The sequence below is a fragment of the Pezoporus wallicus genome, unplaced genomic scaffold (assembly GCF_028554395.1).
Source record: "Pezoporus wallicus isolate ANWC-B61680 ecotype Strahan unplaced genomic scaffold, APGP_CSIRO_Pwel_v1 contig_8473, whole genome shotgun sequence".
NCBI classification, from domain to species: domain Eukaryota; kingdom Metazoa; phylum Chordata; class Aves; order Psittaciformes; family Psittacidae; genus Pezoporus; species Pezoporus wallicus.
Genome location: NW_026635907.1, coordinates 484,951 through 501,162, shown reverse-complemented (window position 1 = coordinate 501,162; position 16,212 = coordinate 484,951). Strand labels below are relative to the sequence as shown.

At 38.4% G+C, this 16,212-nt stretch overlaps 1 protein-coding gene across 1 annotated transcript in view; it reads left to right on the top strand.

Annotated features, from left to right (window-relative positions):
- RIT2 (Ras like without CAAX 2) overlaps positions 1-16,212 on the top strand; it is a 178,911-nt gene that overhangs the window by 60,922 nt on the left and 101,777 nt on the right. Inside the window, exon 3 of the mRNA XM_057398574.1 lies at positions 9,026-9,099. Coding sequence (XP_057254557.1) covers positions 9,026-9,099 — 74 coding nt within the window. The remainder of the gene's footprint in view (positions 1-9,025; positions 9,100-16,212) is intronic.

Below are 16,212 nucleotides of genomic sequence, written 5' to 3'. Positions count from 1 at the left end.
AATTCAGAATTCTTCATCACAGGACAAATGTCCCCATTAACCTTTCTTTCAAGGAAGCCAGCAGCCATCTACACCTTACTAAATCCAAGGCGCCATGCAAGCTAATAGCCATACAGATGTAGTCAACTTGTTAATTGCTCCCCCTGAAATGACAAGAAGTGAATTCGTAGCTGTCAGATCCTCCTACTCACCAGCACAATCACGGACTTGAAAGAGTAGTGAAATTGCTACCTGCTATTCTTCTTCCCCAAGATAAGGGTACTTGGGCTCCTGTTAATTATCATGTTTTGATTAAACAGGAGCACTTTGTTCACTTTGTTCATGTATACCTTTGAGTTAAATGACATTTTCCTGGAAGCAGTGAAAGTAATGATATGCCTTTATTAAATATTAGTAGCATTATCTATATTGCAAGTGGTTTCTAGCAGGAAAGCAAGTCCTATAGCAAAGGTTCGCCGGAGTTACTTTAGCCCTGATTTGCAAAATTGCAAACAGTTGTAAGAAATCGTATTTTCTCTTTGAGAGCTGCTTCTGAGGAACGTATTTGTCACCCAAATAGTCTTATTCACATGGGTGGGACACTTTAGAAGCAAAATTTATCCTGTTTGAAGGACTGCAGTACAAGAAGAAGAGCTGAGTGAGATTTTTTTGGGCAGCAGGCCCTATCCTGTACAAATCGATCGTATCTATACATGTTTGTAGATAGAGTCATAAATGGTGTCTTCATAGATAACAGCATTTGGATCATGACTGATAGTTATTGCACAGGGAATGATTAAATGTCAATACTCAGCTTAAACTTCAGTATAGAAGGTTCTTTTGACTTGTTGCGTCAGGATATTGAATCAGAACTGAAGTAAAAGAACCACAATGCTTCCAAATCAGCAGTGTTAAAAGTGTTCACTGTGTGAAGGGCAAGGAGTAGTGGAGAAGGTGGGCTTTTTTACTCAGTATGGTTATGAATGGTGGGTGGCTTGGGTTGGTTTCTGTGGAGCATTTGCTTACCATGAATGCAGACTGAAGGTGTTAAGTGCACATAAACTGTTACCATTTATTTGCACAGTATAAATACTTTAAGCCAGGATTGAAGAGATCTGCAGCAAAGTGCTGCATAACCAGGGAACACAGGAGGGAGTTTGCCTTGCTAGCTGCTTAGCTTTTACTTTTTTTGACCTTCTTTGCCTGAAAATGGTATCTTGCTTTGAATTTTCTGTTGTACATTTTTCAACAAAATTGCTCTTAATTTTGGTTCTTCTTGAAAGCCACTCAGACCATTGTCTCCTTTTCCAACAGTTTTGTTAATAAACATCATGTTAATGAGGGCCCAAACGGAGAAGACAAACCATATTTAACTCTCTCAAAGTTCAGTTCACTCAGTTTTCTGAGCACAGTTTTAGAGCACAGATAATGCTTCTTTTCTTGCGCTTACCACAGAGATGAAGTTGCCTTTGCTTCCCTTGCTTGTCAGCAGAGAATAAAATGGTAGCTCACATTGAAGAAGAAGTGCTTGTATGTATCTATAGGTAAAATGGGGGGGGGGGGGGGGGGAAGGAAAATACGAAAGACAGTGCAATGGATAGCCCATTTTCCAATTTGGAAGGCACTGAGTGCATTTCAGGTCACCATGACAGCTGCCATGTGAGTACCTAAAGCTGAAAATCAATCAGGGTCCTTCAGCAGCTGCGTGTTATCGGTCTTGCCCTGCAGAGCATGGATCTGAAACATTAGGCAGCCCAACAAGGGGGAGAAAGTTAATTTGGGAGCAGCTGTTTTAAGACAGATACATAATGGCATTGAAAGAGGAGCTCTGTGGTGAGGTGAGGACCAACAGAATGCTCATTAGGCTGAAGAAGCTTTTAGTTTGATTACTGTAACCAGATGTAGGCAGAGTACGGTCAATGTCAGCCAGAGCCCAAGTTAAAGGAGGGAGATGAGAATATGACAATGGAGATGGCTCAATTAAAAACTACTAATGACAGATAGTCAGACTGCATGGGGCTGACTGGGCCTAAGCTCAAATCTTTATTCTGCTGCAATTCTGAATGCTGAACGGGTAATTTAGGCCCTGTCCCCCTCCAGGTATTTAGGCACCACTTTTCGTTGATGGTAGCAGGATTAAGCAGAGAGGTTTATTTGAGTATAGTCTAGCTATGCTGCTGCTTTCCACTAAGGATATTAACAGTGCTTATTTCAGGAGGATGAAATCAACTAATCGTTATGAGTTGCTCTGTTCTTATTTTCAGACTTAGAAATACCTTGTTGTACTTCTGTTTGCATCTTTACTCCTCGAAATCATGAATTATCTTATGAACATGACAGGATTTGGTTTTATGTGCCACTGTAGACACAGGAACCAGAACACTAGTTAGTTAAGAGCATGTTGTAACGCTGAACAAAGGCTAAATAAAAGACACAAAGAATTGCATCCTGCATTGAAATTAATACAGGCGTAATTTGACAGGCTGATAAAGTTGGGGCTGTTCAGCCTGGAGAAGAGAAGGCTCCGTGGAGACCTCACAGCAGCCTTGCAGCATCTGAAGGGGGCCTATAGGGATGCTGGGGAGGGACTCATCATTAGAGACTGTAGTAGTAGCACAAGGGGTAACGGGTTAAAACTTATCCAGGGCAAATTTAGATTGGATATAAGGAGGAAGTTCTTTACTGTGAAGGTGGTGAAGCACTGGAATGGGAGTTGTGAATGCTTCATCCCTGGCGGTGTTCAAGGCCGGGTTGGACAGAGTCTTGGGTAACATGGTTTAGTGTGAGTTACCCCTGCCCATGGCAGGGGGGTTGGAACTTGATGATCGTAAGGTCCTTTCCTTCCCTAACTATTCTATGCTTCTGTGATTCTATGATTCTATAATAAGGAAAGCCAGAATGCACAACAGTAGTGTGCATTCAAATTTAGCAAGGCCATTTGAAAACAAGGTTGCAGAATCTTTTCTGAAGACATATTGGCCAAAACCTCAGTTTAGTATCTTATCTGAAAATATATGTATGGTAATTTGAATGCTAAAATGAAAACTGTAAGATAGAAAGTGCTGTGTTTCTCATCATGTAACTGAACGTACAATGAATAAATGTATGAATTCCTTTTATGATAAGCATTTAAGATGACTAATGCTTTTGTTTTTTCTCAGATTATTTTAATTTTCTCAAGGCCTATGCTATAGTCTTTATATGAGAATAAAGCTAGCAGACAGGTTCTGTCTGCATTAAACACTGCATTACTTACCTGCTGCTTTTTCATAGAAACAGCAGAGATGTTCAAAGCATGTGTTTACTGAAGGAAGACTTTTTGTCTGTGGGTTTGGAAGGCAGCAGTCATTTTTTCTCTGCTCTGCAAAACAATATCAAGATTCTTATGCCTGGAATGATGCTGTCTGTTATTAGCATTATACAGGCAGGAGCAGGCAACTTGTACTGTTAACATAAAATTGAGCAAAACCTGAAAGAGTTGACAGAGACCTGACAAAGCCAAACAAATGACGGCACGATGACAAAATCAGTTCAATGCTAAGAAATAAAATTTGGAAATAATAATCTGAAGTATTCTTAATTTCTGGTATAATGTAGAATTGTGCAGCACTAGACAGAACTGGAAGTGGGATATTTAAGTATCTAGTACTAATTTTCCCACTTGCCTTGTCTTAAAGGATTCTACCTATGTATTTAAAGAATACAAAGCAATCAAATCTGTCAGTTCTACTATTCTAAGTCGTTCATTACTTATCATGTGTGCATAGCTCATAAGAAGGCAGCCTCTGTAACTTGGTGTCCTTGTCTGCAAAACACTGATAGCAATGCTCACCCAAATTATAAAACTCATATTCCAGAAAAATAATTGCATGCTAAGGGAAATTGTAAGACTGATGTATTTTGATGGGCAATTCCTATGACATGCATATTTTTATGTTGCATAGTAGGAGGTTATGTGTAGTAGTTGTACAGTGGTTTAAGTGCCTATTCATACACTCTCTTTTTATTTAAAAATGCCTTGTTGTAAATATAGACAGCACCCATCCAGCCAAGGACTCATGATCATCCTGCATTTAGGTGCATCTCTGGATTAAAATGCATACATAGTAGATGATAATCTAAGCACACCAAGAGCTGAGTATCCTGCTGTCTTTTTGGCACACAGGCAGATCAACAAGAGGCAGAACTCCAGGTGTGGCTTATGGAGCTTGGACTTCCTTCTGCTGCATTGTCATCTACTTAGCCAGATAAAATATCTTTTGGCTCATCTGTACATCTGAATCTGGTTGCTTTTAACTGCAATTTATAGTGTATAAATCAAAGAAGAGAGCTTATTTGTTTAGAAGAAATATCACCAGAATTAGCAAAACAGAAGAAAGAAGCAGCTGACCTATATTTTAGGGACTGGAACATGTCTGTAATGCAGATGAAAAACACATTCCAACTCGCCTTTAAGTTGTACACGATCCAAATCCATTTGGCATGAAGCAGTTACCTGCGCATACTTAAGAAATTGCTTTGATATATTTTTTATGAATCTAGCTTCTCCAGTGCTAACTGATGGCAACACAGCCTTGCATTAATTATTGTAATTTTGTCTACAGAACGATGTCCTATAAAAAAGGAAATTGAAAAAAGAGAATGTGCTTATTTTGCAAGAAAAACAAAAAGCTTAAGGAAGAATATATTTTTTCTTTCATAGTACTGCAAAGGACAATCAAGCAATTAAGAAAAAGATGTTAAAAATATCTTTTGAGAAAATACATTTTCCTGGTTTAGATGAAATGCTCAGTAAAGGAGGAAAGAATTAAGAATAAAAAAGAATAGGTGGTATTCAGAAAACAGCTTGAGCTCTATCTTTTTTTTCCCAACCTGGAAAAGAGTAAATGTTCAGTAATAATTCAAACAAAGTGGTATATTACTTTTTAGCTGCAATTTTTATCTATTTTAATTTTTATTTTTAATGTTTGTAAAAATTAAAATTCTTAAAGAAATTTATATTCTATATGGAAGAAAAAAAGAGACTAATTCTCCTTAAAAATAAGTTTACCAGATATTTTATCTATCCAGTTCATATACTCATATACTCATGTATTATATAGATTATAAGAATGAGGAGCAGTAACTCCCCCCCCCCCGAGCAGTAACTAAAAACATCAGTGTTATCAGCGCTGTTCCCAGGCTGAAAGTCAAAAACCACAGCACTGCACCAGCTACAAAGAAGGAGAAAAAAAAAAATGACTGCTGCTGCAGGACATACAGTTATTATCTGCTTTATTGTCTGGTGTCTGACTATTGTTCTTGTTTCTTTTTTTGTATGTTATCTTAATGCTTTACTGAAACAGTAACTGGAGTTTGGTCTTTTAATAAATATCACTCCTTAGGGCTGTCGGATGTGAAGTCCAGAAGCACGTGGTTTGGCAGCTCCCAATTAACTTTGAAGGGATCATTATGTTAGTGTTACAAATGAATTAGGTGAAATAAAATGTAATATGCCAAAACATGGTGAATAGTAAATACACTAGACTGCATTTGTAATAATGTGAATAATTTTCAAAGAAAAGAGATTAGGCAGTGAGTTTGCTAGTGCTCCTGATGAAGAATTTCCAGCTTTGTTTTATATATACTCAGATGCTATTTCCGTGGAACATCTTCACTTCTGCTCTTCTCAGTCCACATATAAACAGCATGTTCCACTCAGATCTCAGGGTTTCTGTTTCCTTTATGTGATGATAATGCGTATTACATTGCCTGGACTAAAGAGATTAGGCACAGAGTAGTCCCTTCTGAAATCCTTTAGGAAGCATGCAAAGACTCCAGGGTTTCTGCTTAGCATCACAGCTACTAATAAAAAAAAAAAAAAAGTTAACTTAGGTCTAACATAACAGACATCCAACTCTTGACCTGTAGGAGGTTGTTTCTTTACAGGTTAATGTCCCTATCTTGTAGCCCTACTGAGTAAAATGAAGATGTCTATGTAATCCCTCACTCAGCTCTATTTCTATTACTTACTGAGATGAAATCACAGATTAAAGTGTTAATTGCAGGCCAGAACTAAGTGATACAGCTTCTCCACTCTTAGTTTGTCTTCTTGGTCCAAATGTCATGAGATGGGAAATAGGGTTTTCGATTTATGCAACTTCCTTCTACCTCCTGTGCTGGAAAAATTCATTTCCCTGGTAGCCCAGGAGATCGGTAGGTACAAAGGGTAAGTGGAAGATAGCGACTTTCAAAGGACTGGTTGTGTTTGAACATTAAGAAGCTGATAGGTCATAATGGATGCTATGCTCTCACCTGATGCGAGGGCGTCAGCGCAAGATAGCAATTCTCTTGATAGCGTGGGCTTCAGGACTTCCTCTAAAATAAATGTCCTAAGAAAAGCAGGCATTAAGTCTCCCATTTATTTTCCATTTAAATACATGTTGAGAATACCCCAAGTATCTCTTATCACACCTCAAGTAAGGGTATTTTTAAGCTTTTCTAAATTAGCTACACTATGCTTTTTTTTTTCTAATTTTTTGCAAATATGCAGGCAGAGAATATTACAAAGACAAGTGATATCTCCTTCCTGTTTCATCTCTACATTTCTTGGTGCAAAGGCAGATCCTACAAATACTATTGCCTAGAAAACCATTTAGATTCATGTGCTTGGTTAATGCTCACAAGAGTACGTTTAAATACCACCAATAGAAGATTTTAGCACATCTTAAGAATGAAAATGGCTCAGTGATTCCGGCACATCTTTATGAAGTGTTTTAAGGTCAATAGTTTGAGAAAAAAAAAGAAGAGTTAAATGGAATGGATTTGCATGTTCAGTGTTATCTTTGAAAAGTACAAGGGTTATAGACATAGTTTTAACAATTGAAACTTTACTGTTTACAGGGACAGGATATTGGAGTTCACCTGCAGTAGCTCAGCAGGGTAACAGATGTCAATATTTTACATTTGCTTAGTGAAAACTATGATATTTTCAGAGGCCAGTAGGTCTTTTAGTTATAACTAACTCTGAAAACCTAATGCATTTTTAGAAGACAGAGTAGGATTTATCTAGGTTTCAGCTTCATGTTTATCCAAGTTGAATTCAAGTATGCAGATGCTTCTGCATTAACTATGTTAAAGCTACTGCCTTAAAACTCACATTAGTCTAAGTGAAGAGAAAAACAGGACCACAGTATACTGGCTTTAGAGTATCCAGCTGCAAAGCCAAGAGTGCAAGCTAAATTTATGCAGGTCAGATGTTAATACATCTGCATGAATGTAATGCAAATGGGCACCCACATGCATGGAAATATATTACTAATGTTTCATATTATTAATAGAATTCATATGATGGAAATATCCTTTTTAATTTACATATTTTCATATCTTGCTTTTCATTTTCAGCTAAGAAAAAAGATAAAAAATAAAAATTAAAAAAAAATTCTGCTGCACATAGTATCAATGTGCCGTAATAGATTATTTAAACTGTAAGTAGCCTAATTCACTCTGTACGATCCCTCTTTGGAGCTGAATTTCTTATTCAGCAATCCCTAGAAAGAGATCTATTGACAGAAACATGTGTTGGTTGGAGTGTTCTGGCTTTCTCAGCTATGCAATGTATCATACAATTAATTAAGCCCCTGGGTCATCCTAATATCAATGGGATTAGGTATTTGTTTAAAACAAGGCATGTGGCTAAATAATTTGCTGAACCAAGGCCTAAAAGAAGCAGGAGTCATGGAAATTACTGTATGCGATTATGTCATTAAAAATAGTTTGAGCTGACCGTGTAGGAGTGGGCTGAGTTAAGACCATCCAAAATCCTTCACAGCCAAATGCTTTATATTTTCATTGTGTTGGCGGAAGGCAGGTTTTTACATGCTATTATGAAGTGTCATATATATATATTATCACAGAAATTCGAATACCCTGAGAATTCCAGCTACCTGCAATATAAACTCATAATTCCAGTATTATCTCAGTAGTCATTGAGAGCCTAGTCCTGACAGCCAGGGCTAGCAGGATTGAGTCTTTGGACAGGGACAACCATATGGCCATGATAATTTGAGCTACCTGGTCTAGTGAAAGGTGCCTCTGCATGTGGCAGGCAGTTGGAACTGGATGAGCTTTAAGGTCCCTTCCAATCCAAACCATTGTATGATTAATGACACTTAGATGCATTAAATGCTTTTCTCTTGTCTTCACACATCTTCTCTAAATGCACAGCCAAAGCATGTTATCACATGATAAGAAAACTATTTAGGCCGCTACACATCATAGTTTAAACAACATAGAAAATGTCAAAGGCTGTTTCAAGTATAAACATGGCCTGGTATCAAAGCTTTGTTTAATTTTAGAAAGAATGTAAAAGTATTGAGAAGGGAATGAAGTCGAAATGTGAGGAAAATAATTTATGCAAATAGTAGTTCACCTGTTTTGGTTTTTATCTTCCAAATTTAGGTTGACAAAATCATGAGCTAAGGGAACAGTCCACCAAGCACAGCTTTTTCCTCCTCCACCCCCAGCCATGATGAATGTGAGGACACTGATTACAGAATTAATTATAAGAATCCATTTGCATCCTCTCTGGGGATATAGAGAGGTCTAATTAATTGCTCTGACATATCTAAGCCAGAAGCCCACTTCAGCCACAGGGAGACTATCCCAGTAATTTAGTCAATCTTCAGCTTGCAACTATTTGCTAGAAAAGCTCTAGCTTTTTAGTGAGGAAGTGTCACTTTGGCAAGTGAAAACCATTCTGCTGCATAGTACCAGCACACCACTTCTGAATTGTTGTGACTTAAACACCACCTGTGGTCTGCTATCCTTTTAAAGAGAAGCATATTCACTTTAAATTTTTGAGGTAGTGTGATAGAAAAGACTAGATCCCTCCCTTCTGCTAATACTTTGCAGTGATTTCAAAATGTGTCTTTTTGACTTGAAAGAAAGCAAAGTTATGTCAGTCTGGAGACCTTTTAAAAAGCCTACTCCAAACAAGCAAAACTATGTCATTTTCCATTCTCTGAGCCACTCCTGTGCTTAAGCTGTATTGCACTGTGTTTTTCAGAGGATGCCTATAAAACTCAAGTCCGAATTGATGATGAACCAGCCTATTTGGACATTCTGGACACTGCGGGACAGGTGAGTAGTTTCCCAATGTGAATCATTCAATCAGAGATTAAACTAAACAGTTTAACCTCAGGTATATGGATCACAAAGCTAGAAACAATCTTTGCCTTTTAAACATAAAGGGAGCAGTGGCAGAATAACACTGAGGAATTAACCAAGGAGAAGATTAAAGGAGTGCTTCAGTGGCATACTATAACTTCAAAATCTGACCAGAAGAGACAGAAAAATGTAATTGAGTAGAAGACGAAAAGCTGTTTGTTTTTTGGTTTGTTTTTTTTTTTTTTTTCATAGAATCATAAAATAGTTAGGGTTGGAAAGGACCTTAAGATCATCAAGTTCCAACCCCCCTGCCATGGGCAGGGACACCTCACACTAAGCCATATCACCCAAGGCCTTGTCCAACCTACTCTTGAACACTGCCAGGGATGGAGCATTCACAACTTCCTTGGGCAACCCATTCCAGTGCCTCACAACCCTCACAGTAAAGAACTTCCTCCTTATAGCCAATCTAAACTTCCCCTGTTTAAGTTTTAACCCATTAGCCCTTGTCCTATTGCTACAGTCCCTAATGAAGAGTCCCTCTCCAGCATCCTTATAGGCCCCCTTCAGATACTGGAAGGCTGCTATGAGGTCTCCACGCAGCCTTCTCTTCTCCAGGCAGAACAGCCCGAAATTTCTCAGCCTATCTTCATATGGGAGGTGCTCCAGTCCCCTGATCATCCTCGTGGCCCTCCTCTGGCCTTGTTCCAACAGTTCCATGTCCTTTTTATTTTGAGGACAACAGAACTGCATGCGATAATCCAGGTGAGGTCTCACAAGAGCAGAGTAAAGGGGCAGGATCACCTCCTTTGAACTGCTGGTCATACTCCTTTTGATGCAGCCCAGCATATGGTTGGCTTTCTTGGCTGCAAGCGCACACTGCCTGCTCATGTTCATTTTGTCATCGACCAGCACCCCCAAGTCCTTCTCTGCAGGGCTGCTCTGAATCTCTTCTCTGCCCAACCTGTAGCTGTGCCTGGGATTGCTCCAACCCAGGTGTAGGACCTTACACTTGGCATGGTTAAACTTCATCAGGTTGGCATCAGCCCACCTCACAAGCATGTCAAGGTCCCTCTGGATGGCATTCCTTCCCTCCAGCATATCAACCGAACCACACAGCTTCGTGTCATTGGCAAACTGGCTGAGGGTGCACTCAATCCCACTGTCCATGTCACCCACAAAGATGTTTAAAAAGACTGGACCCAATATCAGTCACTGAGAGACACCACTTGTTACTGATCTCCAGCTGGACATTGAGCCATTGACCACAACACTTTGTGTGCGGCCATGCAGCCAGTTCTATATCCACCAGGTGCTCCATCCATCAAACTGATGTCTCTTCAATTTAGAGACCAAGATGTCATGTGGGACAGTGTTGAATGCTTTACACAAGTCCAGGTAGATGACATCAACTGCTTTGCCCCTGTCCATCAGTTCTGTAGCCCCATCATAGAAGGCCACCAAATTGGTCAGGCAGGATTTCCCCTTAGTGAAGCCATGCTGGCTGTCACCAAGCACTTTGTTGTTTTTCATGTGCCTTAGCATGCCTTCCAGGAGAATCTGCTCCAAGATTTTGCCAGGCACAGAGGTGAGACTGACTGGTCTGTAATTCTCCGGGTACAAAAAAGCCTTTCCTCAGTATGCAGAAAGATCTGTCACAATCATTGAATGAATAAATACTGTTGTTGGTTTATCTTACATGTTCATCATTCCTGTTTTTCTATATATTACAGGTATCTTCTGCTTGTAGTTCAAGTGTTTTGTTACCATTTTTCTCATCCCCACATTATATTTAAGCATCAAATGCTCACCCATATAGAGAAGATCTTAATGCTGAAAGTCTTAAACAGTATACATGTAATATGTTTAGGCATGTATGAGCATCTATCAAGGAATTAAGTTTCACATCCAGCAAGGCAAAAGGAGTTTAAATGCAAGAACCTGACTCAGTTCACTCCCCTTCCATCTCAAAACATTATTATTTAATCAAAATGTTGCAGCTGGTTGGTGTTTTCCTTAGGCATGAGTTAGGTTCTGTTCGAAGGCTTTGATAGGTTTGTGAGTTTCCATAGTGCATGCACACCTTGTACTGAGTCAATCAGCAAGAACAGTAAATCCCTAAAATAAACAAACAAAAAGATTTAGGAAGTATAAGCCTGGAAACCTTGATATCAGGTTCCCCAGACTTCTAAATGCACCTTAGTTGGGCATTGCAAATGGTGGGAAATGGTCTGATGCCAGGAATTAAAATGGCATCAGGTTGTATAAGTTTAATATAGTTCAGGGGAATTGTGGTGTGAGTTTTACACGGGAATTAAATATAGGCCAATTTCAAAGAGAACTCAACCCAGTTTTAGGAATCAAAAGATGCCCTGAATTATTCTTCTTTGACCCCAAACTATACAGTCTCAGCAGTTAACCAGTGACTTGCTGCTGAGTCGCCTGTCAAAGTGTTTGATTCCCCAGAAAATTTAAGCTGAATTTCAAGGCATGTCTACAAAGGTGTGAATTTAATTGACTTTAAATTTACTTTAGTCCTATTTTGTAAATTTATGCTATAAAGTAAAATACTTTCTTACCCAGAGCTAAAGATGAATGAATGATGAATCAGAGTTTATGTTTCCAGATTTTTGCTAATGGAAAAAGGAGCAAAATGCTATACAGGATTTCTTTTAACATGATATAAAAAACCGAAGCTTCCTTTATTTTTTTCTTTTATAGAACAAATATTTTTAAATGAGGTTTTATTTTTCTGAGAATGCCTTTTAAAATAAAAAAAAAAAAATAAAAATTAAGCCAGAATTTCAATCTCTTTGAAAGATTTTTTTTTTTATTCAAGGAAAAAATTTTCCTATGTACTGAACTTCTAAGTAGCTGCAAATAGGTTTTTCAAATTAAAGAAAGCTCATCTTTTGTCAGCAATGTTCACTTTTTTGGGAAAAAAATCCCCACAAAACTACAATTTTGACATTATTTTTTTATTTCTTACCATACAAAAAAAAAAAACAACCTCAGTGATGGTTTAGTGGTAGACTTGGCAGTGCTGTATTAATGACTGGACTCAATGAACAATATGCCTTTGGCTATTTTTTATCTAAAATTTCTTTCCTTAAATCTAGTTATATTTTTGCATCTACATTTCAATTAAAACAAAGCCAAAAGTATATTGGATAAGGGGCAATGGATTCAAAGTTAAACAGGTTAGATGTAGGTTGGATATAAGGGAGAAATTCTTCCATGTGAGGGTGCTGAGGAGATGGCACAGATTGCCCAGAGAAGCTGTGCTGCCCCATCCCTGGCAGTGTTCAAGGCCAGGTTGGATGTGGCTCAGAGCAGCCTGATCTAATGCAAGGTATCCCTGGCCATAGCAGGAGATTTGGAACTAGATGAACTTAAAGGTCTTTTCCAACCTAAACAATTCTATGATTCTGTGATTGTACCTGCACTTCAAAACTCCAGAGTAAATCAAGACCTAACCCAACTCCCACTGAAATCAACAGCTAAAATAGCCTCCCTCCTCACAGAATGCTTAAAGGTACTTGATGAAGTTCAGACTGAAATCCTGCTGTGTCTTTGGTGACTGAAGATAAAAATTGAAAGCACCCAGTCATGCTGATGATGGTGTGCTGTGATGGTGCCCCACTGAGTTTCATGTCTAAGCAGAGATGGTGTTACAGCTTCTAAATCATGTAGTGGAAAACTCGTTTCTACCTGGGAGGCCTCACAGTCATAAATACTTCACCATCAATTTTGAATAATGTCTTTAATCACTTTCAGAAGATCAAGGAGCTAAAATTGTATTTTTTCACTATTTGGGAAACAAAAGATGCCAATAGAGAAACAGACTGAAGTTAATGTATTGTTCTGGAGAATATATTTCACCAAATATGCTTCTGCGTTCCCTGCTGTACCTATGTACTGATTGAACACTTCAACATTGGCCAAATACTGTGATTTAGTAATAATTAATACTGATCGTTACTGTCAAGCCCAGAGTTGAAAATCCACATCTAATTTCATACCTGAAACTGGATAAAAATCTTTTCTATTTTAACTCATAGATACAGTTTGGAGCACCAAAAACATAGGTTGTTCTTCAGAAATATGTTTCTGGTTCTCAACTTTTTGAAGTTAAAAAAAAAAAACATTCAAACAAAGTGAAAACCAAAACCATGAATAGACTGGTAATATTGCTCATCTAGTTATTGATCTTCCTCTTCCCAAGTATATACGTAGACACGATTAAATACAACAGCTTGCTTCTGTCAGGAAGCAGACTGATGTTTCATGAGCTCTGGATAAATATTTTCTACATCATCGTTTCTCCTCTAGTGCTCTTTTGATGCTGTTTTCCCCCAGAAGATACAATGGGAGGCACATTCGTAATGTATGTAGGGCTAGCATAAGGAGTTATGCTTCACTGAACTCACTACCCCTGCTTCTCACTACATGCCAGCAGGGTGGCCTGTCTGCTCACCACAATCAACTTCAGACAGAATAAGGTTACATTTACCTCGGAGAGTTTTAAGAGCAGGTATTGCTGGTGTAGCTGTCATAAATAGATCTTATTTGAGCAGTTCCTACTGTTAGGCTGGGAAACATGGTGTGCAGCAAGAAACTGATAAAAAGTTGATGTTGGCTTTCTCTTTCAATGGCACAACTGAATCTAAAAGACTCAGTGTGTTCTTAGACTTGCATTTGCTGTTAGAAGAAGCTATCAATGATACACCTTTGGCTATGTAAATAAAAGTTCTGTTCTTAAATCTAAAGTTGTATTTTTGCATTTACATTTCAATTAAAACAAAGCCAAAAGTACATTGGATAAGGGGCAGTGGGTTCAAAGTTAAACAGGGTAGATTTAGGTTGGATATAAGGGAGAAATTCTTCCCTGTGAGGGTGCTGAGGTGCTGGCACAGGTTGCCCAGAGAAGCTGTGGCTGCCCCATCCCTGGCAGTGTTCAAGGCCAGGTTGGACGGGGCTTTGAGCAATGTGGTCTAGTGGAAGGTGTTCTTGGCCATGGCAGGGGAGTTGGGACTGGATGATCTTAAGGTCCTTTCTAACCCAAACTATTGTATGATTCTGCGATTCTAAACAGCAAATAGAGAATAAATTTCAGATTGAGCTTCATGCTGAATTTTATTTAGTCAGAATTTAACCCTCTAGGCTAGCTACAATTTTGCATGCAGAGTAAATAATGAAACCTTAATGGAAATCTGCAAATGCAAATTATTATTAAGAGAGCTTGAGCCTTGTTCAACAATACTCATGGGACACTTTGAGTAACTCTCCCTTGAAATTCACCCATATGTCTCTTTCTATCCCTTAATGTTGCTTCAGGTGTTGTGATGGAAGTAGTTCTGGAATTTCTTTCCCTTTCCTTAACCAGTGTGTCATAAACCTCATCTGGTTTTACATGTATTTTATTTAAACTGGTGTAATCTCCTTTGATTTTCACTATGCTTGTTGGTCCAAATGAAAGGACATTCAGACCTTTGTTTTGTGTTCAGTTCACTACACAATTATTCTGAGTGACAACCCCTAACTACTCCAGCCATGCACAAGCCTCCACACAGAGATACAGAAACCTTCTGCTCACTCATTTGTGATTTCTCACTCTCTTTTCTGACTTAAGAATTCATTGCTACTTCTGGAGCCCAGATTGAGTTCCTCCTCATGGAGCATACACAGCAGTTATCTCTCCTCTGTATTTACAAACTGTTGGCTTACACAGGAGGTTTTTTGCTTGCCACAATTTTCCTCCTGATGACACGTTACTGAACCTCCTTGTTTAGACCTCACGCTGAACGTCAAAAGAGCGTCAGATTTCCCTTCACTGAAAGAACAAATCTGAGATGACCCTATGTAGAAAAGCTAAATTGTTTTGAGACAAGGAGGGAAATACGCAGTTAAATGGATTTCTGTACCTGTCAGTGACAGTACAGTTCAAGATTATTGCACCCATTTTTGCTTTTTAAAATGTGTGATTTTTATGATAAACTTAGTGAACCAGTATATTTCTTAAGTGTGAGTTGGAGACTTGAAGAATTGTACTTAAATGTGATGGCGAGCCATTTCAGGAAGATTTTCCTTTGTCTGGGGCTGTATGCACATGAATTCATTTCCAGGCAGACACTATTCAACCTGACAACAGTGTGCTCTCCAGTGAAATCCATCTCTCAAATTGCTAGCAAATCACAGGGCATGTTTATCCTGCCAACCTCCAGGACTGTGATTTTTGCCCCCTGCTTCAGGCTTTGAAGAGGAACCATATTAGTCCCAAGAGCCCTTGAAATAAACACACTTTCTCAGACTAAACACTATAGTCCAATGACTCACTCAGGCTGTTAACTGAGATTCTTCTGCTTATTATCTAAACATGCTGCTCTAATCCTGAATCAATGGAAGTGGAATTTCAAACTACACTACTGCAGCTTATCTCAAGGAAATTTAAAATGCCTTTTTGTCAGTAATTATATTTTAATGGGCCTTTACGAGATGTTCTTTTAAGGGGAAAATAATTTTAGTGCACTTTCTGCTAGGTGCTGTAGTCAGTAAATCCTCTTTCTTTCTAAAGCATAGTGGTAACAAACTAAGTAGCAACCATTAACATAGTATATTAGGTGAAGACCATTAATTTCATTTTCTTCATATGTTGTTGTTTCACAGGCTGATGATGACATACTTAGTCAAACCATAGCACTGAAAATTTGATGGGTTCTCAAGACAGCCTGTTCTGCACTTTATAGGAAGAACTAAAATCTCTCCCATGACCAAGTCATTTTATTTGGGAGTGGACAGATTTTGAAGAAACATTTATTTGGCATAGATAACAAGTGAAAAAAATGTTCCAGTGAATAAAAATGTTCCAGTGAATCATAGATGAAATTGCAGACCTGATTCCAGTTTCCTTCATGTTATAGGCAAAATATTCTTTGGCTTCAGTGGGGAAAGGTCTAGGCACATATTGTCAAAAAAGGAATATATTAGTTTAGCAAGAACAGGCAACTAGCAACTAAAATTCCCAGCTTCTTTTCATGTCCCTGTCAACAAGTGAATCATGGTGCAATAAAGGATGAAACAATTTGT